A 24,262-nucleotide genomic window follows, 5' to 3' on the forward strand; every position below is an offset into this window, starting at 1 on the left:
CCTCCTTTCCATTCTTAAGACATCAGCATGGTTTCTTTTGGCTTAACCGGGCAAGGCAGAACTGCAGTGTTCAGCACACCCGAGTTTTCTGTACTCCTTGCTTGTGTTGGGTAGATTGTTTCCTTCCTCATCTTTGCTGCCAAGAACTTCAAGCTCATGAGGTGGGCAAGATGTGAGCCACATGGCAGCTTCTATTGTCTTAAAAATGAGCAGTTTGATGTCCTGGTCATGGGTACAGCAGGGATCTGCAGATGATCAGGGCACAAGAGCAGTAATCATTTGTGTATATTCTAAACCAAAAGTTCCAAGGGAAAGGAAGTAGGGTTGGCTCTTACCTTAGCCTGGAGGATGTACTGATCAGCCGCTCTCTCTGGCCTTAGCAGATCCAGTACACCTACACACAGTGGAGGCCAGAGGAACGCACAAGTAGCATGGCCAATGCCACCGTGGATGACTGCTCGGGTCCGTTTCCTTTCTTTTGGGGTGTCCCCGTTACTCGGGAGTGAGTCTTCAGCCCAGCTGGGACTGTGTAACCTGCCTTGCTGGCAGCAGGTTCAAGTGAAAGTCTGTAAATCACGAGTCTTGGGCTTCCTTGGTCCCTGCCCTTCCCGAGTCGTCCCTGACTCCCCGAGGTTCTGTCCTTTGCCCTATCTTTTGAAATATGCTCTTCCCAACCTTCTGCTCTCTGATTAAACATGCTAAGACAGACCTGAGCGGAACAGACTGGCTGTCTTCATATAGGGTCATAGTGATGAGGTGGTAATGGCACTCAATACGTTAGTCCAGTTCAGCACAACCTCCTCCGAGCTTACTAGAACCCCCTCCCTGGAAGAACATCCCACTGTCTGCCCTTTCTCTGCAGAGGGTGATGACATCCTGACCAGTCACCCACTTCTTTGAATAAAACTCTTCAGTGGCTTTCCCATTGGCTGAGACCGAGCTGCTGTTTAAACAATGCCATAAACTGGGTGGCTAACGTGATCCAGTTTTCTCTGTGTTCTGGAGGTTGAAGTCTGAGACTGGGATGCAACAGGGTTGGGTCTTGGTGACTATAAACACTCTTTCTGGTTTACAGTTCTTTGTGCTGTGCTCTCACAAGATGGAAAGCATAGGGTGAAAGGTCTGAGCTCACTTCTGGGGTTTGAAATCCCACCAATCCCCACCCTGGAACTCTGCAACCCTCGAGGAACCCTATACAAAACCTGCCACTCACTCAGTTCTTTGCTGCCTCTCGCCCTCTTGTGTTTTTCCCAATTCAGCTCCTGGGTGAGGTCTGTTGTGTGATGTGGCTTTGTGATATCCCTTGGCTGCCAGCTGCCAGGCTAGCTTTCCCTTCAGAGCTGTAACACTTGCACTGGGGATACCTTTCCCCTTAGAGCGTAACACCTACAGAAAGAGCTACCCAGCCTCCTGGCATTCTTCATGAGGTGCATCATGGGGCTTTACTCTAATGACCCCATTTGCCTCCCAAAGGCCCTATATGAAGATTATGTTGGGATAAAGCCTTCAATGTGAATTTTAGGGTAACACAAACATTTTGTCTATTGCAGATTCTCAATACAAATCCTAAAATTGCTGGAAATAGAGGCATATTCCAGTAAGTCCAGCACTTGGAAGATGGAGATACAAATGGATCAGGAGTTAGTCATTCTCAGCTATCCAGCAAGTTTGAGAGCAACCTAGGTGATGTGAGACCTTATCTTTAAAAAAAGGGGGTGGGAGATATAGGGAAATTACTCAGCAGGTAACAGCAATAGCTTCCAAAGCCTGATGACCCAAGTTGTCCTTGGAAGTCCTGCTTCAAACTCGTTTGATACCCAGAACCCATGGAAAGAGCTGGATGTGGCGGTGTGCATTATCTGTAGCCAGTACTCCTACACCAAGATGGGAGGCAGAGACAGGAAATTTACCCAGAGCTGGAGGGCCATCTGCCTGGGGTCCGCAGCAAAAGAGAAACTAGAGACCCCAGCTCAACAAAGGATGACTCACTCCCAAAGTTGTCATCTGACCATACAGGTGTCGTGAATGCACATGCCTGTGTTCACAATCACACTTACACATGATTTTCTTTTAAATCTAAAATATTCAGATTGTGATGGTGCACATTTGTAACCCCAGCACTCTGGAGACTGTGGCAGGAGAACACCAAGTTGGAGGTCAGTGTGAGCTACAAAAAAATAAAAATTCGCATCAACCAGTCCTTTCTGGTTCTAGCCCCAGTTCCTTTCCGAGGATAACCACACATGCCAGCTCCTGCCTAGAGATGCCCTCGTCCTCTGAACCACATTCTTGGGGAAAGCACTCTTGGGGGCTTCCCCTTTCTCTGGCCTCAATTCCGTGTCCTGGTTTTGTTTTAAAGAACACTTGCTCTTTTCCTTTGTGGCCATCAGCAGAGCTTTGACTGGCTGTCCCTTGTTATCTGCAGGGCTCCCAAGATCCACCAGTGCTCAAGTCTTTCAAATAAAATGGCCTAGTATTTGCATGTAATCTGTCCATATCACTTGTACATTTTAACAATCGATATAGTTCATGATATCTAATATAATGGCAATAATTATTACAGTGTGTTCTTAAATTTGTGAAAGCTTTTACTGTATTTTTTCTAAATACCCTGGCTTTTTAAGCCCCCCAAGTGCTAGGACTACAGGTATATGTCACCATGTCCAGCTTTTTAATCGACTGCTCTCAAGACCTGCAGGCACACATGGCTGACTATACACACACTGGTGATTTTATGCAATGCACACCACACAAGTGTTTCATTTCCTTATGGGTAGGGGCCTGTCTCCACTTTGCTCTCTGCTACAGCTCCACAGACTACAACAATTGGTGTATAGTGGGCACCTGATACTTGGTGAAAGTGAATGAACAAGAGACCAACATGAGCCCAGACCACTGAGAGAACCTGCACTTGTGTGGGAGTGGGGGACACGGAACGAGACACATTTAAAGAAAGGACAGGTGGTGGGGAGGAGATAATGCCTGACTAGCCAGACACGTGACCTGATTCAGAGGAAGTCAAAGCCAACTAGTTTTGAAATCTGAGTCACTAATGGTTAGGTTGGTAGAGATAAATGTTGGTTTTAGACAGTGGTGGGAGATCGTAATGAGACATCTAAAGAGCCAGTGTACTGCAGTGCGTACCTATCATCCCAGCACCAGGAAGGCAGAGGCAGGGGGATTCCAAGTTTGAGACCAGTCTGGGATACACGGCGAGACCCTGTCTTTAAAAACCAACCATAACAACAATAATGGAACAAACAACTGACAAACACAGTCATGTGGAGGAGACGCCACAGAACCACATGGGTAATTTTCAGACATGGCTGCTTTTCAGTAGATACAGAATGGCATTCCATAGTCATCAAGGCAGGCAAATACAGGGCAAGATTTAATTTCCTTAGTTTATTAAAGATGGCCATGTTAGGATGCGCACGAATTACAGCAGGTGAAAATCCAGTTCAAAACACAAGTTGTACACAAACAGATGTTTTTATTTAGACCTTGCTCCTTTTCTGTTAGTTCAGCAAAGGCTCTCAACCCTGGGCAGAGGGAGTTGGTAAGAGCCTCCTAAGGGCAGAGTGCGGGGCTTCCACATCTCAGCGCCCTGGAGCTCCCCTCCACCTCAGGGATTAATGCTTCCCTTTGTACAGAGAGGAGGCTCCCTCCTGCCTTACCTCACCTCGGAGCAAGCTCTCTTCAGTGCATTGGGAATCTCCACTGCAGGGGATTCTCAGAAACTGGTAAGTGACAAAGTGCTTGCAAGACGCCTGCTCGGTCCCTCTCCCGACTCCAGAAGAAATAAACGCGCACTTGGACGTAATGACAGCACAGACTCAGGGTCACTAAAAGATGTGTGATCTACGGGGTGGAGTGGGGTGGGGGAGGGGAAAACGGAAAAGTCAGTGAGACTGCTGAGGTCAGCTGCAGCCTGTGCTGACAGGGAGTGTGTGTGGCAGTCTCCTCCAGTGTGGTGACTTGGAGTGAGCAGCTGGACGGGAAGTCAGCCACAGACTGGAACGGGAGTCTGAATCCGAGGTCTGACTCAGTGACACTTGAGTCTGAAGGGATCATTCCCAAATCTCCTTGAAGGAAGGGGAGTTTCTAGCCAGCTCTTCAAAACTGCCCCTGGCCTCAGCTTTTGGTGTGACCGCCAACTGAGAGGACAGTCCTGGTCATCTGGCCCAGTGTCAGCTCCCAAATGTGAGGCAGAGGAACCGCACCACGGGCCAGTTCTGACATGTACCTCTTGCTCTGCGAGAGCTCAGTGTGGCTGCTACACCAACGTCCCTTCTGTCTCTCTGGGACACCTCTGTTCCCTCTAGCTCCGAACCTGTCAGCGTCCACCAACCACGTGCAATTGTGTTTGGCTTCTAGGGGCAGTGCCCGGGCCAATTACTTTACCAATAACCAAGTACAGAGAGACAGGGAGACAGGTGGGCGGAAGAAGTCAGTTCTAGAATGAAAGCACTCTGGAGTTCACACTTCTGCCAGGCTCTGAGACGCAACCCTGACTAGTGCTCACACGGAGGTTAGGTGTTGCAATTCCACGCCACAACAAACGTGTGTCGGGCTTAGTCTAGGCAACGCCACAGAATGCACAGTAAGTGTTGAGGGAGAAGTCTGTTAAAGTTAGTACTAGGAACAGATGATTCAGCATACATTCCCGAGGCTGACGAGTTAAGTGCATAAACGGCAGAAAGGCAAACAGAAACATTCACAAACTGTTGAGGTCGCTAATGCTCCTAAGTGGGCAGGCTTCTCCCAACTCTGAGAAAAGAAACTAAGGCAAGAGATCAGCCAACGGGGAGGCCCCAGCTCTCGGGGGAGGGACGAGAATGGAGTTGGGTCATCCCTTCACTTAGAACCAGAATGGTCACACAGTCGTACAGAGCAGTCAGGGACCCACTATTAAGACGATGGGTAGAGTTTCTATCCTTGCCTTAGCTGGGCATGAGGGACTTGCCTGAGCTTGAAGTGCACCCGCACCCAAGCTGGTCAGCGGAGAGTCTCAACAACCAAGAGGCGGCCATTATCCTATCTGAATAACATCTCCTTGGGCGCCAGCTGCAGCCTCACTGTTGTGTGTGGTGCTGGCTACAAATGGGCCTGGTCTAAGACCCAGTTCTGTTCTTTGCTTCGGGCCCATCAGAGGACACAAGCCAGCTTGTGTCCACCTATGTCTGGAATACTTGAAACAGGGAAGTCATGCTCGCCTCTCTGAAGTCTCTGAGGATTCTAGAACAATAATGGTTCTGTTCTTCCCTGCCCCCAAATGCCTAATAAATTGGACCGGATGCCCACCGTGCAGCCCCATTCTGGGAAAGTTCCATTCTCCCGTTTCAGCAGCGAAGGTGAAGATCATTGATGAGACAGGCCTGGCTCAGGAGCTGTGGGACTGAGTCGAGAGTGGGAATGATCCTGGAGCTGCAGCTGTCACCAGATCTGAGGCTCGTGGGACAGGCCGAGCATGTCAGAAGAGCTGGGTCTCACTGTCCATCCCCTGGCGAGAGGCAGTTCTGATGGAAACACCCAATGCTCACAGATATCTGTCACGACAGACTGGACCCATCAACCAATAAAGGTTGTCCACACCTGGACAGCAGACAAGTCATAAACAATGATGATATATTTTAAGAAGGCCCCACACCTTCCTCGAAGGTGTGGCTCAGTTCTCTAGCATTTGCCTCTAGCCAGCCCCTCGGACAAAGGGCTGAGGTGCATTCCTCAGGTGGTCTCCAGGACGGTGGCCTCTACAGCCAAGGCTTCCGTGGGCTCCTCTTCATAGTCAGACAGGTAGGACTCCAGGCTCTGCTTGGCCAGTAACTCCCGCCGGGCCTGCAGCCGCTCACACCGGGGGCAGCTTCCAGACTTGAAGCAAGCTTTATGGTAACACGCTTTACACTCTATTCAGGTGGAAAAAGAGAGAGAAGAAAATGGCTTGTATTATCCCAGGCTGGAAGCAAGTTACCACCTGGGCCACCTCTCCCCATAGCTCCTGCTCAGGTGGTGGTGGAGCTATTCACACCGTACTCTGGCTAACAGAGGACTGTCAGGTAAAACTTTGTGTCCAGCCTTGCTTGTCTCAATGACAGCATCCATCCTCACCTGTAGATGGAATTCTAAATGGTCTTATTAACTAAGAACACAGAGCCAAATAACGAGTTAAAAGCCCAGAGATGGAGCAGTAGCCAAGAGCTAAGACCACCTTATCTACCACTCGCTACAGCCCTTCCCTCAGAGAGAGCCCTTCTTCCTGTGTCCTGTCTTTTTATTGACTGTCTGTTCTGCCTTCTCACTGGTTCTAAACCCAACCACATGACTTCCTCGTCACTGCCTATCTATACAGACCTCCAGGCCTCTATGGTTTGTACTGGGATTAAAGGTTCGGGTCACCGCTTGGCAGTGTCCTTGAACACACAGAGATTCTGCCTGCCATGTGATCGGATTAAGGGCGTGTGCCACCACTGCCGGACTTCTCCTAAATGGCTTGCTCTTAGCTCTGACCCCCAGGCAACTTTATTAACATAAAAATAAAATCACATTTCAGCGCAAACAAAATATCACCATCCTCACCTTCACAGGTCCGGCACTTGTGCAGCTCGAAAGGAAAGATGACGTCATCCTCGTTCTGGCAGAACTCACAGATGAAGCCCTTGGCTTGGCACAGCTAGGGAGGGAAGTAGTGGTAGCAAAGTGAGGCCCGGCCCGGAAGGGTGGCCTTGGTGAGGGAGACTCGAAGCACAAATAAAACTGAGCAGGATGAAGGGGTCTAGAGTCTGTGGGGTACAGCGTAGGGCTGGACCTGTGGGCATGACAGCCGGATCAGGGCTGGGCACCGTCACACAAAACTCAAGGACAAGAGAGACAGGCTCAGGAAGCCCTTGTCACTGTAGCAGCTCTCAGCGAAGAGGCAAGGAGGAAGGGGCGGTCCTGAGAAGAGGGGCCTAACATCTGTCACCCAGCCTGGGCAGTGATGTCATCATGAAGCATGTACCACTAGTAATTAGATGAAAGGTAAAGTCAAGGGGGTTTCCCAAAACAATACCCTCCAGGTAGGTTCCAGTGCAGTACATCCCCCTTACACACACACACACACACACACACACACACACACACACACACACACACCCTCACCCACACACCCTCACCCCACACACCCTCACTGATATGAAGTCACAACATGCCCACATGGTTGGGCATGCCCGGCGGACCTAGACACTCCCGCCTGGTTATTTCCGGTTCAAAACAGCCATTTCCGGGTCAAAAACATCTCGAGTGACTAGGACTCTGTGGCTTTACATGGTTGCGTAAAGCGCACACAGCCGTGTAATCTACACGCATGCGTGGAGTAACCACATGGGTTCCTGTACGCATGCGTGGTCCACCCTTTATGAATCCAGCACCATTTTTGCACCCGTCTCCCCTTTCTCTTTACCACGTGTGTTTCCCACAGGCCTGTCACATCTGTCTCTCTTCTATCTTAATAAAAAACTCTTCTGTGGATTTGTCATGTTTTGGGACGTTTCCTCACAGGGTAAAAGAGCCAAATAACTAACACACACCCCACCACAGGATCACAGACTGGGCAGCTGAGATGGGCAGATCTAAAAGCATCATTTCTGAAGAGAGTTGATCCTACCGTGAAGGGTGATAACTTACATTTGTAAACAGAATTTATAGAAATGCTATCCTCAGCTATTTCATCAGCCCTCAGAAGCTCAAGAGCAGGGAACAGTTCATCTAAGTGTTACCTTCACTTTGGAAAGAAGAAAACAGGCTTACATAGCGAACTGCTTGGAAGTTGACTGAAAACAGGTCTAGATTCTGGTCAAAGGTCCTCCCCGAGTGTGGCGACCCTCCAGTGAAGGCTGCTCAGTCTTGCCCAGGGGCAACACCAGCATCAGCTCCCGTCCTAACTCTTTGTATTTTTCTTTTCTTTCCTTCTTTTTTTTTCTTGGTTTTTTGAGACAGGGTTTCTCTGTGTAGTTTTGGTGCCTGTCCTGGATCTCACTCTGTAGACCAGGCTGGCCTTGAACTCACAAAGATCCGCCTGGCTCTGCCTCCCGAGTGCTGGGATTAAAGGCATGAGCCACCACCGCCTGGCTTGTATTTTTCTTTTCTTGAGACAGGATCTTGCTATTGGCCCAGGCTGACTCTGAACTCACAGTCCTCCTGCCTCAGCACTGCAGTACTTCCTCCTCTATCCCCAGGTTCTTCCGCTGGTCCTGCTGCTCACTCACTCGGCCAACAGCAAGCCCTCTGGTTTCTCTCAGTGCCAAGTGGCCACATCGAGTTTCTGGAGCTCAGCGTCAAGGACCCTGGGACACCACTAAGGCCTAGGCAAAGGCTCAGCCGCATAGCCGAGCAGAGCTTCCTCACCATGCATCTCTCGACGTGGGCAGCTCCTGCTCTGGTGAGCTCGGCCAGCCGGGGCCCCAGTTCCCCCTTCTTGGTTGCTGTCAGGTCGTTCAGTGAGTACAGGTGGAGATCCTCTGTCAGGTGGCCTGGAACTACGTCAAAGGAATCCAAAAGCCTACAGGAAGTGGGAGGAAGTGGGAGGGGTTGGAAAGAAACATTTCATATGGCACATGACAGTACAAAAGTCCTTACTCAGCAGGACAGAAGCTCATGGGGGTGGGTGACATTCAGCTAGCCCAGGTATCCCAGGCTACCCCAGCTTCCCCACACCATGTACCTGAAGGACAGGGTGTTTTCTTTCTAAACCCTGCAGAGTGAGCTTGGAAAGTGGTGTCTGGCCCTGGCCAGACAGTTTTCCTCAGAGGGGGCACAGATCTAATTCCTGCTTGGCTTCCCATTTACTACTTTTAGGCATTTCTGCAAACTCTTCCTCTCGTAAAACAGAGCCAACTGTTGGGACATGTGCCTCTCCGAGACAACAGGAGGCCAGAGGACTCTGGACTCCCCGAGACTTACTCTTTGGCCAGTCGGCAGGTCTTAAACATGTTCTTCATGTGGTACAGCTGAACCCGCAGCAGCTGAAGACAAGAGATGGGTGGGGGACAGAGAAGGAGCTGTTAGAAGGGCCAGCAGATGCCTGCAAACTCTGCATGTAGCAGCCAGAGTCGGGCTGCCCTCACGCCTCAGTCAACAACGTCACCTTCAACAACTCACTTCAAGGGACCTTTGGAGAGGGAAGGCCCTTCTCCTAGGTCAGCATGCTCACTCAGACACACTGGCGGCTGCGCACAACTCTGGGATTCCAATTCCCACTCGTGTGCTCAGTGAGTGTGGAAACCGTTTCTGCTTTCTAGAGCTACCTACGGCCTAGAGCTGCTGGGAGGTTTGAGACTCTGGCAGGACAAGTACCGGGACTGGGCAAGTGCAGCTTGGTGGTAGAGGGCTGGCTAGTCTGCTGCGGGTGCCAGTGCCGTGGATGCCAGTGCCACGAGTACCAGTGCTGTGGATACCAGTGGGTACCAGTGCTGTGGGTGTCAGTGCCGTGGGTACCAGTGCCGTGGGTGCCAGTGTCATGGGTACCAGTGCTGTGGGTGTCAGTGCCGTGGGTACAAAGTGGGTGTCAGTGCCGTGGGTGCCAGTGCCGTGGGTGTCAGTGCCGTGGGTACAAAGTGGGTGTCAGTTCCGTGGGTGCCAGTGCCGTGGGTGTCAGTGCCGTGGGTACAAAGTGGGTGTCAGTTCCGTGGATGCCAGTGCCACAGGTACCAGTGCTGTGGATACCAGTGGGTACCAGTGCTGTGGGTGTCAGTGCCGTGGGTACAAAGTGGGTGTCAGTGCCGTGGGTGCCAGTGCCGTGGGTGTCAGTGCCGTGGGTGTCAGTGCCGTGGGTGTCAGTGCCGTGGATGCCAGTGCCGTGGGTGCCAGTGCCGTGGGTGTCAGTGCCGTGGGTGCCAGTGCCGTGGGTACCAGTGCCGTGGGTGTCAGTGCCGTGGGTGTCAGTGCCGTGGATGCCAGTGCCGTGGGTGTCAGTGCCGTGGATGCCAGTGCCGTGGGTGTCAGTGCCGTGGGTGCCAGTGCCGTGGGTGCCAGTGCCGTGGGTGCCAGTGCTGGGCTTAAGCCCCAGCGCTGGAAAACAGACAGACAAGAATGAATGGTGACGTGACAGGAAGTGTGGTCACGAAGAGAAACTGCACCAACAGAGACTAGGGGGAAGTGTGAACCTGTGACGTGGCTGGCTTGTTCCGGCATCTTACCCGGACCTGACTGAGCAGCTTGACCTTCCTATAGAGGGCGCTGTTGATGTCCTGCACGTTGAAGAGAGGGTCGTTCCAGATCTTGAGGAGCAGGTCCTTGGAGAAGTTGCTGATGCAGTATTTACTGAAGTCCCACTTGCGCAGAATCCGGCTGGGGACGACCATCTGGGCATTCTCGTGGCAGCACTGGCAGAAGTACTTGCCCAGGTACTCACAGTACCGCAGCCGCTTGATGTAATCTACGACACCCAGAAAGCCACAGGCTAGATGGGACTTTTGCACCCAGAAGCCGGGGACCTTCACAAGGCAGGCAGGGGGGTCCAAGTGGCTCCTAGCCACTTCTATGTGCATTTCTGATGCTGGAAAAACCCGCATGATGAGGTCCACGGCTCCTGCATCCCACCCTGCAGGCCACCAAGAATCCAAACCTGCCAGAGCTGAGGAGACCCGGTCTCTAAGAACCTGGCCGCAGTGAGCCAGTTTCCCCAGGCTGTGGTTCTGGTGGTGAACTGCTCCCTCAGGTAACTCCCCACAACTGCCACCTCCTGCCTAGGCCTCCCCTCCTGCGCCAGGCCCTTCTTTTCTACTCCCCATATCTGCTGTCGCCTCCTCTAGGTTAGCTCTGACAGGCCCGGGAGGGGACAGAGCTTTACCGGGGTCAGTCCGGATGCCACATCCTGCACAGCGGTAGTTCTGCTTGGCCACGGCAATCTTCCTCCTGCAGAAAGACGAAGAAGGGGGTTAGCAGACAGCAGCCACACAGGGCTCAGCGGTGGAAAGGCGATGGGATACAGACTCTTGTTAGGGATGGGAGAGCTGAGAATTCACCAACTCTAGAGCTGGACAAAACTCATTTCTACTGGGAGAACTAATGTAAAGTGAGGGCCTGTGAATTTACAGGGTCGGGCCATGGCAGTGGCGGATTATCCTCAATATGAACCACAGTTCTGCATAGATGCAAGTGACGAGGGATAATAACCCGGAAAGAACAATGGGAGAGAAAAGCATTTATCTTAAGAAGAGAAGAAAACCTAGTAAGCTCACTCACAAAGTACTGGGAGAAAGGCAACAGTCTGGAAATGCTGATTTAAAGGCGGGGTTCGGGGTGGGAGTGGGGATCCAGACAGGTATGGGAAAGAACTGAAGGGCCCAAAGAATTGAAGAACAAAATAAAATGGAGAATCCTCTTTCTATGCTTTTAAACACACAGAACTGCGTGGAAAGTACAATCGGGGGCCGAGACAAGAGGTGAGATGCTAGCTTGCTCCTACGAGGGGGGAGCCCTTCTGCCAAAGGGCATGCCACTGGCTACTCACGTCGGGGCTGGATGGACATTAAAGATGATCTGAGGCCGGGGTGGAGCCCACTCCAGGTTGCCACGCACTCGGATACGCAGCTTGTAGATGTCCGCATGCTGCCCGTCATCTGGCGAGATGGGCAGTGAGTCTGGGATAGGCAGGAGCTGCAGGGAAAAGTGTGTGTGAGCTGGCCTGGACGGTCTGGGCGACACACAGGTCAGCCCTTCTGGCCACGATAACAGCAGAGACAATGAAACACATTTCAGAACTACCACAGCCTGAGCATTCAAGGAACGCTGATTTAAAAACAAACTAGTAGGTACCAGGCTACTAGAAGCAAGGACCTTGAGTTCCAAGAAGCAAATAGAAACCTCATTCTAGGGTGCTGGCACCCATTGTTGACGCCGCTCCTATACTTCCCAGGGCCTTTACTATACCACCATGCCTCATGCCTGAAAAGACTCAACTGCAGAGCAAAGAAGAGTCTGAAGGATTCACTTTCACACAGCGTCTAAAAGTTGGCCACAAAACACGAGTTTTTCTTCTATGGAAGAGGACAGTGAAGAAGCAACTACTAGGAATACCCTCGGCAAGCAGCCGTTCACTCATTCATTCACTCACTCAACACACTTTCACAAACGGTGTCCATGAATAAGGACAGACGCACAGGTTCGGGCTAGAGTGAGGCCATGTGAGGAAGGAACACAGGGCCATGGAGTCCCGGGCTCCTGGGCTCCCAGGGAAGCGTGAGTGGGAAGAGCCTACCTTCTGTGGTGCATCGTGCTCTGGAACTAGCCACTCCAGCTCCGAGGCAGCTGGGAGCTGCATGCCTTCAAACTGCTTCAGAAGCCCCATGGCCACTGCCTCGGCAGACGTGGAATGCAGGAAACAATGGGAGCTGGGGAGAAGAGAGTCGAGGAGAGCTGAGGGCACGGAGTCAGGGAGACTGGAGCTTCCTGCCAGGACCTGAGCCCACACACCGGAACTGTATAGCTCAGGGAACACTGGCTGCACCCGGAGTCTGCTCTGTTCCTTCACTCAGTGCCTGACTCACATGCACTGTGGAAAAAACACTGGTGTCCTTCACTGTCCTGAGACTATAGACAAGGCCCTGTCTCGCCTACCAGCATCGAGTGGTACTGCAGTTTAGAGCTGTAGATGAATTTTATTAATAAAAAAAAAAAAAAAAACAAACCAGAAGCCAGGTATTGGGGTGAATTCTAAAAGGTCAGAGAAGTAGAATAAGCCACAGCTAACCTTACCTCGACAACTCCTGATCTGATCCTGCTTCCACGAATCCTCAGCCTGAAAGCCTCTGAGTCCTCACCCGAATGGATCTCAGCTGAACTGCTGCTAAAAGCCTAAAAGCTTAACCAGGCTCTAGTTTCTGGTCCTCATGCCTTATATACCTTACTGCTTCCTGCCATCACTACCTGGGATTAAAGGCGTGTGTCACCATGCCTGGATGTTTCCAGTGTAGCCTTGAACTCACAGAGATCCAGATGGATCTCTGCCTCCCAAGTGATAGGATTAAAGGTATATGTGCTGCCATTTTCTGGCCTCTATGTCTATCTAGTGGCTGTTCTGTTCTCTGACCCCAGGTAAGTTTATTAGGGTGCATAATATATTGGGGGACACAGTATCACCACAAAGAGTTCTGTATTTTCCTTTCTCTCAAGTTCAGTTTCTTTTATTGCAGAATGGACACTAGGCCTGTTTCTAACGTAAGTCAGTCAAACTGCTACTGCACCTCTCAGAGATGAGGCCTTTTCCCCCTTCAATGGCCACCACCAGGCAGGGCCATCACTTGAACCTTGCCTCTTCTTAAAACGGGATGGCTTTCTCTGTGACCTTTCTCAACCACGGGCCGAGATCCAAGTTCAATTCTCCATGTACCCCAAGGTTATGCAAATGAACCGGAAAAACACTCACAAGTTCTGGGAGATGGATGCTTTGCCGTTTGAGACCACACTCCTCCTGATATCAGCATCTGCATTGAAACCAGAGATGAGGGGAGCAGGAAATGGAAAGGAAGAGAAGGTACGGGGACAGTCACAGGGTGCTGCAGCTAAGCACTAAGGTGGCGGCTAGGTGCTACACTCTAGGCAGGGTGCAGACAGGTGAGGCTCTACACACACTACTCTAGTCCATCTCCATCCACATCACAACCAGCTGAATTAGTGACGTCATGCAGAGCGCTGAGGTTAAAGTGGCTACAAGTCGAGGGGGAAACACAGACTCAGGTTTGGTGTAGAACACTGAGAGAGATCTGCAGGCACACAGGGATACACTACAGGTGCATGGGGACACACTCACTACAGGCACACAGGGACACACTACAGGCACACGGGGATACACTCACTACAGGCACAAATACAAGGATGACTAAATCTCCCCTTTACATAATCTCAAGCTTCCTAAATGATACCCTCACAAAACTGATGTGGTAGGTAGCCTGTAATTCCAGCACTAGAGAGGCTGAGGCAGGAGGATTATGTGTTGAAAGCACCTAACAGGTAAGGGCTCTGTCTGGCTTTTTTAATGAAAGAATCATCACCCAGCATAAAACTTAGATCATAGAGGTTACCTATTAAATGTCTGTGGAGTTGGAAGCTTGTCTAACTGCTCATTGTTACTCCTGAATATTCGGTGCTTTCTCTATCTTTAAAGTTTCATGAGAAGATTTCACTCCTGTCTAGTGGCTCAGGGAAGAAGATCACGTCCCCATGGCTTGAGACTCCCTGGAGAAGCCTGGTAACCAACTTTCCACAGGACCTGTGAGCATGATCATTACTATAGAAATCTCATGTATAATTACAGAAAAATGAGACTTTCCAAAGCACAGCTCCAAAGACAGGCCCGAGTCCCTAGAGACCTCACTGGCCCACATGCTACAGAAGTCATATTCTAGGAAGCTATCAGGGCCTAGCCAAGTCATAGAAAGGCTTTTCAATATTCTCATTTATTATTTCTTTTGATGGCCAGCAAGAGGGCCTTTCTTCCTGACAGTGACCAATCTCCTGTGTCTGAGGCCCTCAGCAGAGCACAGGGCTTATGTGACCTCACTCTACCCTTGGCCACGAGTAGCTCAACTGCCTCATGCTTTAACTACACATAGATTCTGTTTCTACAACTGGATTACAAAACATCTTGTGAGGAAATGAGATTATGTCTAATTCAATGAGTTTTACAGCATTTAATACATCGTTCTGGACATAAACATTACTCAAATAATATTGCTCACACACTAATGGCTTCCAAGCTTTGAGCGGCTTTCCTATGCTGCTTGTTTGGGGAAGTGCTGGAGATCAAACCCAGGGCCTGATTGTGATAGGCAAGCATGCAATTGCTTTTAAAGCATTTATATGCTTTTTAAAAAATAAACAAGACATCAACTTTTTTTTTTTTTTTTTTTTTTGACAAATAGGTGCTCACTCATTTCTGTCACATTTCTGTCTGGACTTGGTCCCAAAGCAGTGCTGGCTGCCTATCTACTGCCTCTAGTGTTGGTAGGAAGAGGATAAAAATGTCACACAACTGTTTGGTTTGCACCCTTGATTTGGGGATCATAAATACTCCTAGGGTTGAACATGAATCTTGTCTTGTCACATATATAAAAGTTTTCAAGAGAGTAGTTCCAGAATGAATAACTGCCTAAAAGCAATTAAAATTTTTATTATTTATTTATTTGTTTGTTTGTTTATTTATTTATTTATTTTTTGCCAATTTCATCCTGCTTAGGAGTGACAGGGAAAAATGAAAGAAAACCCTAGAGAGACATCCCTGAATAAGGAACTAAGCAATTTTGATAATATAAGTCCAGGCTATAAAAGAAAGTGTCACACATTACAGAAGAGGTAGTCGATAGCAGTTGCTAAGGAAACCATTATTTTTCCACAGAGCCACAAGCATGTCACATAATGGTGTTTCTGTCCATGGTGGCCAGTGTATATGACAATGGACCCCTGAGATCCTATCACCATAGGATAGGATCTCAGACACAGTAGCCGTCTCAGTCTGTGTAAGTAAACTCTATGATCTATGATAGCCATACAAAATCACCTAGGGATACATTTCTCAGAATGGAACTCTGTATGTAAGCAAAGCTTTTCATATTCAAATAAGGAAGTCTTTTTTTTTTTTATCTTTATGCTCTTTTCTTTAGAACCTATAATCCAGCTAGATTTATCCTGCTTATTATTCTTTTTCACCAGAGATATAAGGTCAGAGGAGGTCTGTGGTAGGTGCTTTTTAGCTAATCATAAATACTGCCTTGGGGTGAGGCTCCTACCCCAGGGCAGAGGGCTGGGGCAGCACGGATATCATAGTGGATGCGGCACCTGACACCATCAAACACCTCGGCTTTACCGCACCTGGGGCATCCTGCTGACTCAGTTAGTTCAAGGGGATGACTAAGTTATGTGAGGGGACCACTAGTTGAGCACAACAATCTAAGCACACCAAGGTCTAAGACAGTTAAGGAGGGAAGTGTTCTGTAGAGAACAGAAAGAAGCCTGCACCTCCCTAGTGGAGTTTAACATAGTCATAAAATGTCTTCTTAATCTTTTGCACAAAAACAAATATATTTTAAAAGCAAATACATTTTCCCAAGATAATTTATTTGAAGTGCTTTTGATGCTTTCTATAGAATAAGGTAATTATTATCGACTGGGGAAAGTTATAAAATACAAAACAGGGGGTTGGCAAGATGGCCTGCTGCCAGCCACGAGGAGTTGATCTCAAACCCCAGGACCCACATGGTCGCCCTCAGACATCCACATGCATGCTGTGGCAGGTACCTGCTCTCACACACAGAACAAAATAAAAACATAAAGACAAACAATAAAACAATGTCACATGAGGGGAAAGGTGCTCAACTGGGTGGGTGGGCTGATCAGGGAAGAAATGGCTACACTCTGGCATCTCACCAAAATCTACACATTTTAAACAGAGAAAGTGAAACTTAGGAGGTGAGCTTCAGAATTTACGTGGCTATATTGATAATGGTTCCCATCCACTTTCCTTCTAGCGGATAACGTGATCTCCAACACATCTGGGGACGCAGCGCCAGTGAATTCTCTGTAACTGCCAACTGTAAAGTGGAGAACTGGTACTACTGTGAATAACTGATTTAAGAGAGCAGGAGGAGCGGTTGCTCACTCTGAGCTTTATCCCAGTTAGGGTTACTTTACGACTGCTGTGATGAAACACCATGGGGACAACCGGGGAGGACAGGGTTTACTGGGCCTACACTTCCACACCACTGTCCATCACTGAGGGAAGCCAGGACAGAAACTCACGCAGGGCAGGAACCTGGGGGCAGGAGCTGATGCAGAGGCCATGGAGGGGTGCTGCTTCCTGGCTTGCTCCCTGTGGTTTACTTGGTCTGCTTTCTTACAGAACCCAGGACCACCAGCCAGGCACCACCCACAACAGGCTGTGCCTTCCCCCCATCAGTCACTAATTAAGAAAATGCCCTACAGCTGGACCCTAGGAAGCACTTTCTCAATGGAGATTTCCTCCTCTCAGATGACTCCAGCTTGTGTCAAGCTGACATGAAACCAGCCAGCACAAACTTCATGCAGAGTTTACTTATCAGAAAATATAGTTCACGAATAACCTTTTGTATATATTATATTAGGTTTCAATTTATTGCCTCGGACCCCCAAATCTGCTGTGCTTCAGACACATCTCCTGGGGGAGCTGGCGTAAGTTAAGCGTCACTAGAGGGCACTGGGAGGATGCTGGGGAGGACGGAGTTTGTCCTTGCAGTTGGCTGTGCTCAGTGCACTGACAGCCAGGGGAGTGTGCCCTCAGCAGAGCCACAGCACAGTGCAGTCGGCAGCTCCTCCCACAAATACTCCCCGCAGCACATCTGGGAGAGCTGCATGGGAAGTGTCGGGGCACAGCCCTTCTCCACCGGCTGCCCTTCCACTCCTGGCTGTGGAGTTCTGAGGTAAGGCCCTTGCCTGGCGCTGAGAACAGCTTCCCAGGGGAGGCTGCTGGCAGGGCCTCTCCCTACGGACAGCATCCGCAGTGCGATCAAGGCCGCTCTGTGACTTCAGAAGCTTCTCTGCTAGGCAGCCTGGGATCCAGCCTGGTGCTGCTCTATCGCAGTCCACAGGAGAGTGGCTGCCATCTGCACCCCTCCTGTGTTCTCTATGGTTCTCTTCACTCCTTAGGAGCTGCTCTCCCATGAGTTTAAAACTCTTACCATCCAACGTTCCCTGTTCAAACTGCCCTGCTATTTTCTGTCTCCTAATTGAAAATACATCTACACAGAGGACTGAGACGCTGGAAAAATCTACAGAGGAAGGACTTGAGGAAGCCACAACACCAGAGAACCAAGGGGTGGAGGAGCAGAACAACAGAATCTTAAGCCCCAACGTGAAAATGCTAGCCAGAATTGGAAGTTCATGCAATCAATTTGGCAGACACCAAATATTAAGCCAATCTGTCAGACACCACAACCAAAAACAGACTAAGAGAAAGAAGCAGGGATGGGAGTCATATATCACATCCTGTGTGATTCCATTTCAATGGAATGTCCAGAGGGGGCACATCTATAGCATACATGCATTAGTGCAATGAAATGTCCAGAGAGGACACATCTATAGCATGCATGCATTAGTGGTCAACTGAGGCTGGGGGTGGGAACACTGGGAAACTGTGCTGCACTAACACAGGAGATCTTACTGAAGGGAGGGCAGTGCTCCCAAACTAGATGATGCTGAAGGCTGCACCACTCAGCAACTTTGTCAGAGATCACTGAGTTGTACACGTGTAGTGGTCGCATTTGGTTAGGTAATTTATACCTCAAGAGATCTGTTTTTTAAACTAGTACAAGCAAATGGGCACAAGTATCTTTATGAATAGATTTTCTGCAGTCTCTAGGTTTATATTCTTTATTGCTGGAAGAAGTGTCTTTGAAGTCCATTTTCTTTATTAATACTCTGATTCATATAGTCTAATTAGTGAGCCATAATAAGAGGGAAGTGATTAATCAGTTTTATGCAATATGCAGATTATTCATCTATTTATCATAATCAATATCCATGTGACACTTTAATACCTTACTTGAAGGTGTTATAAATTCTGATAGTCCTTTTTTGTTGTTGTTGTTTTGAGACAGGGTTTCTCTGTGTTGTTTTGGTGCCTATCCTGGATCTTGCTCTCTCACTGAGATCCGCCTGGCTCTGCCTCTCGAGTGCTGGGATTAAAGGCATGCACCACCACTGTCTGGCCTGATAGCCCTCTTAATCAAAGTATCACCAGGGAGTGGCACTATTTGAAAGGAGCAGAAGGATTAGGAGATGTGGGCTTGTTGGAGAAAGTGTGTCACTGGGGGTGGGCTTTGAGGTTTCAAAAGCCATGCCAGGCCCAGTGTCTCTCTCTTTGCCTACAGATCAGGATGTAGAAGTCTCAGCTCCTTCTCCAGCACCATGTCTGCCTGTGTGCTGCCATGTTCCCTGCCATGATGATAATGGACTAAACCTCTGAACTGTAAGCCAGCCCAATTAAATGCCTTCTTTTATAAGGTTGCCTTGGTCATGATGTAGCTTCAAAGCAACAGACAGTATCCCAAAAGAATCTTCAATAGTATGAAATTATTTAAGGGAATTGAAAGGAAGCATGCCTGAACACCTCTGGACATTATCAGGGAGATCGCTCCTGGGAAATATGGTATTTGTCCAGAAAGATTCTGACACAAGAACAATTAAAGACCAAAACAGATGACAAAGAACCAAAACCAAAAAGAAAGCTAGAGAAATACATTTTAGGTTATGTTTTCATAAGTAGGAACTTATGTGTGGCAAGGACACAAAACTTAAAACATTACTTTAAAAAGATTTATTTTTAATTGTGAGTATGTATGTGTGTCTGTGAGGGGAAAGTGCACATGGGCACAGGTGCCCTGGGAAGACAGGATGGCCCTTGGTGCTGTCCCTTATTCTCCAGCTTGTTCATTTCTACCTTGACCTTTAGCATTTCTTTTGTCTACTAGCTAGGGGTTGGCTTATTCTTTTCTAAGACCTTGGGGTGCATCATTAAGTTATTTTGAGTTCTCTCTGCTTTTCTAATATAAATCATCATCATTATGAACACTCTTAGATCTGCCTTAGATTTATCCTAAAAGGGTATGTTGTCACCTCCATGCATCATACAGCTTCTTACTATTGATTTCTAGTTTAAATCCATTCTGATAAAATAAAGGAAAGTTGGTTTTCTTTTCCATTTTATTGGTTGCTTTATCAGTACCAGTCATGCTTAACATTCAAAGCACAGCGTGGCCCAAACCATGATCTACTTTGAATAAAGATCCATGGACTGCTAAAAAGAATGTATAGTCTTAATTACACAGAATATTATATAGACATCTATTAAATCTCTCTGACCTATGGTGAAGTTTATCTCTTAAATTTCTACTTGACTTCTTTAAAATCTGGATGATCTATTGACTAGATGGGTGCTGAAATCACCCATCATCAGTGTACCTATCTGTCCTGGTCTATCTGTCCCCTTGTGTCCAGTATTGTTTTATTAAATTGGATGCATCAATGTTCAGTAGAAAGACAGTTACAATTATCATATGTTCCTGTGTCTTTATTACTGAGTAGTGACTTTACCTCTTCCAGTGAATTCTGGCTTGTGGTCTACTTTGTCCAGTAGGAGCATTAGCTACATCTGCCTGTTCTCAGCGACTACTTACTCGGTGAATCATTTCCAATCCTTTCACTTTCAGTATCTCTGCATGCCTTTGCCAGTGAGGCTTGCACCTGACAACAAACAGTTGGATCTTGTTTTTACTCCCATCAGCCAGCCTGCATGTCAGAATTGGAGAGCTGACCATTTACCTACATCATCTACAGCAGCCAATGAGGGCTACCTGCTGATTTCTGTGACCTTGTTGATTGCTTCCCTCATTAGTTCAAGTACTGTTTACTCTTTTCTTTTTCCCCTTTACACAGGAGGGGCTTGCTGAGTTGGAAATGTTTGATTCTTCCCGTTTTTCTCCTTTGTTCACCAATTCTCTTGGTGAACTTTTGTGTCTGGGACCATCTTCCTCCCGTGCAGGGCTCCTTTAAGTAGCTTTGGTACTGCCGGCTTGGTGGCCTACATTGTTTTAGTTTGTGCTTTTCCTGCAAGTTCTTTTTTTCTCTGAGAATTGTTTCTTTGGGGTGTGTGTGTGTGTGTGTGTGTGTGTGTGTGTGTGTGTATGTGAGAGAGAGAGAGAGAGAGAGAGAGAGAGAGAGAGAGAGAGAGAGAGAGAGAGAGAGAGAGAGAAAGAAAGAGAGAGAGAGAGAGATACATGTCCAAATGTGTATGGATGTCTACATTTGAGGTATGTGTGCACATGTATGTGGAGGCCCCAAGTTGATGCTAGGTATCTCACTCAATCACTCTCCACTTTACTTACTGGATAGGGTTTCTGGCTATTGGCAATCTAGCCTCTGCCTTGCATCATGGCTGCCTGGCTTTTACATGGGTTTTGAGGACCCAAACTTGGGTCCTGCTCCATGAATGTTAAATGGTAACTGGATATGGTAATCTTGATTGCAGCTACTTACATAGGTCTTGGAATAATTTTAGATTATCTATTGATGGTCTGATGTCATCCCATCTGCCTTTGTAAACAGTCTGCATACATTTTCTAGACCTCTGGTGTATTTATTTAGAGAGTGTGTGCATTCACATGTGAGTGCTTGTATGCCATGGTGTGTGGGTGGAGACTGAGAACAACCTGCAGGAGTTAGCTGTCTCCTTTCATCAGGTGAGTTCTGGGGATAAAACTGAGGTTTTCAGGCTTGGCAATAAGTACCTTCAGCCAACCGAGCCACTGTGCTGGCCCTCGTGTACACTGAACTTTTAAGGCTCCCAAGATTGGGGGAGAAGGATTCTAAGAAAGCCAAGTAACAGCATGTATGCCTTATGATATTCTCTGATGGAAAAGACAGCTCAAAAGCAGAGCAAAGAGAAACTCATTATTTTATTAACTTTATTTCTCTAAATCTTGGTCTAATCTTATATAATTATTTCAAATTCTAATGGATCTCAGTATTAGCAGTAGTAAACAATTCTTTAGTATTACTAAAAGTTCTAATTATGAAACTAAAAGTTTGTAATTAAAATTCCAAGTTTTTGTTTTAAATTTTTTGAGTAGAAAATTTTTATTCTCTTCAGTTAATCTACAGACTATTTTCCTGAATGTCAAACATTATAGCAGTAACTCTTAATTGTGTATGAAGTTATCTAGAAGAGATTACTTTCTGGGAGTTTGCTTTGAAAATTCAAAACTCTAAAGAGACTCTTAGCTTCATACCATTCTGTCCTATGTTTACTGTTTGCAGGTGTCCCAAGCTACAGCTCTGAACTTAAATTCGTCTGCAGGATGTCAGAAGAGGGTATCAGATCTCCTGACGGTGGAGTTACAGATGGCTGTGAGCTGCCCAGGGTACATACTGGGAACTGAGCTGCCTAGTGTGCATGCTGGGAACTGAGCTCCAGTCTGGAAGAGCAACAAACAATTTCAACTGCCGAGTCTTCTGTCCAGCACCTGAATTTAAATTCTTTTTAAAAAATATTTCTTGGACACAGGGTCTCACTATGTAGACCAGCTGGTCTCAAACTCACAGGAATCTACCCGCCAAGTGCTGGAATTAAAGGTGTGGGTCACCATACCTGGCTTGAATTGAAATTATTTTTCCAAATTTATTTTTGTTATTTTTTAATTTTATGTGTGTGAATGTGTGTGTGTAAGAGCCCACAGAGGCCAGACTCAAGTGTGTGTGTGTGTGTGTGTGTGTGTGTGTGTGTGTGTGTGTGTGTGTAAGAGCCCACAGAGGCCAGACGTGTTGGAGCCCCTGGAGCTGGAGTTTCAAGTAGTCGTGAGACACCTGGCAAGGTTTTTAGTAACTGAACCTGGATCCTCTGGAAGAGAAGTAACTGTTCTTAACTGCTGATCCATCTCTCCAGCCCCTGAACTTAATTTCTTCATTTGGCCGTTTCTTTTTTGTTTGTTTGTTTTTTGAGACAGGGTTTCTCTGTGTAGTTTTGGTGCCTGTCCTGTTACTCACTCTGTAGACCAGGCTGGCCTCGAACTCACAGAGATCCGCCTGCCTCTGCCTCCTGAGTGCTGGGATTAAAGGTGTGCGCCACCACCACTTGGTTTAGCTGTTTCTTTTTTAATATAACATTTATTATTTGAAAAAAAAAAAAAAAAACACCCAACTTGCAAATAACCTGGGCAGCGGTGGTGCACATCTTTAATCCTAGCACTCAGGAAGCAGACAGGCAGAGTGTGAGTTCAAGGACAAAGTGGTCTACAAAGTGAGTTCCAGGACAGCTAGGACCGTCACAGAGAAATCCTGTCTCAAAAACAAAACAAAACAAAACAAAAGCCAAAAAGCCAAAAAGCAAAAAACAAAACAAAACAAAAAAACCCCAAAAAACCCAAAAAAGCAAACAAACAAAAATTGCAAATAAATACAAGCATCAAAAACTGAAATTAACCAGATCCAAAGTCTATACAACTTAGTGAATTTCTTTTTTGTTTGTTTGTTTTTTGAGACAGGCTCTCTGTGTAGCTTTGGAGCCTTTCCTGTAAATTTCTATACAGTTACTAGGCATTCAAAAAGTAAGCTGAGGAGCTTCACACTAAATTTTACTCAGTATGAAATACATTTTATGCACTTATCCACCACCAATACCAAAATATCCAAGACAGAACTGTTTTTCCAGTTTTGACTATTCTAAACTTTAACCCCATCAGTCACATGACTACCTAATCTAAAATTATCACCATGAGGGGAGGGAGATGGCAAGGACAGCTTGAGTCATATGTAAAATGGCATCTGAATTGTCTAGTGTTTTCTGGTTAGTCCTCTAGTTCACGGAGTTCTCATAACCTTGACAAGTGTCCCAAGATCAAACACGTACACAAGCTGGTTCGAACATTCACACACATGCATGTGGAAGCACATCCATACTTCCAGCATGGCTACCTGAGAACATGGAGGCCATTGACACTGAGAGTCCACTCTTTGACATGTGAGTCAGGTTAGAGCCTTCGCTACCGTCTGTGCAATAAGAATTATAAAGAGGGCTCTTTAGAGAGGACGTTGCTGAGACCGACAATTCCACACCACACGTCCTCAGGATCAGGCTGTGACTTTTGTGCAGCATTTAGGGCCCCACATACATGGTAGGCTTGGAAAACAGCAACTGCTACTTCCCCAAACCAGCCCAGCCTCCAGCACCTCCTAAGAAGCTAAGGGTGACTGATGTTTGGAACATCTGGTCATGTTTTGGACATTGAGTACAGAGTGGGGGCACTAATGGCAGTTCGTGTGTAGAGGCTGGAGGTAATGGCAAACATCTCAATCTTCAAGCAGTCCCTCACAACAAAGGATGACAGGGGCCCAGAGACTGAGGAATCCTGTCCTATGGTCATCTCCTTATGAACTTCTGTTCTTAGCAGATTACATACACCCTTGGGGCCCACAACTGAAGCAACAGTGTCCAACAGGAGTGCACTTCGTGAGAATTACGGTTAGAAAAAAATGCACACAAACTAGACTTTTAAGTTCCTATTACTGTCATGAGTAGAAATCAAACACATTAAGAACAAAGAGCAACGTTCCCAGAGGCCTGGAAAAGTTGTGTAAAATCTGAATTTCTGAGTGGAAAGCACTCTGGCTACTCAGGAGGTCCCTGAAGACTAAAATCATAAAAATATCTGTTTGTTATCATTTTACAGTGTTATAATGGAGTGGGTGCAGACAATTCAGCTCA

At 47.5% G+C, this 24,262-nt stretch overlaps 1 protein-coding gene across 5 annotated transcripts in view; it reads right to left on the bottom strand.

The window, feature by feature from the left end:
* Window positions 1–3,378: 3,378 nt before the first annotated feature.
* Window positions 3,379–24,262, bottom strand: part of Rubcn (rubicon autophagy regulator) — a 67,830-nt gene continuing 46,946 nt past the window's right edge. For 3 of the 5 annotated variants that reach the window (XM_036203874.1, XM_036203870.1, XM_036203869.1), the window contains 10 exons: window positions 23,473–23,547; window positions 13,403–13,460; window positions 12,236–12,368; window positions 11,489–11,634; window positions 10,826–10,890; window positions 10,173–10,411; window positions 8,938–8,999; window positions 8,383–8,536; window positions 6,577–6,670; window positions 3,379–5,906 (listed from right to left, as the gene is read on the bottom strand). In XM_036203874.1, coding sequence (XP_036059767.1) covers window positions 5,728–5,906; window positions 6,577–6,670; window positions 8,383–8,536; window positions 8,938–8,999; window positions 10,173–10,411; window positions 10,826–10,890; window positions 11,489–11,634; window positions 12,236–12,368; window positions 13,403–13,460; window positions 23,473–23,547 — 1,205 coding nt within the window. In that variant the 3' untranslated portion in view covers window positions 3,379–5,727. The remainder of the gene's footprint in view (window positions 5,907–6,576; window positions 6,671–8,382; window positions 8,537–8,937; window positions 9,000–10,172; window positions 10,412–10,825; window positions 10,891–11,488; window positions 11,635–12,235; window positions 12,369–13,402; window positions 13,461–23,472; window positions 23,548–24,262) is intronic. The other 2 variants (XM_036203873.1, XM_036203872.1) reach the window with 1 other exon arrangement.

Source organism: Onychomys torridus, chromosome 12 (assembly GCF_903995425.1).
Source record: "Onychomys torridus chromosome 12, mOncTor1.1, whole genome shotgun sequence".
Classification (NCBI taxonomy): domain Eukaryota; kingdom Metazoa; phylum Chordata; class Mammalia; order Rodentia; family Cricetidae; genus Onychomys; species Onychomys torridus.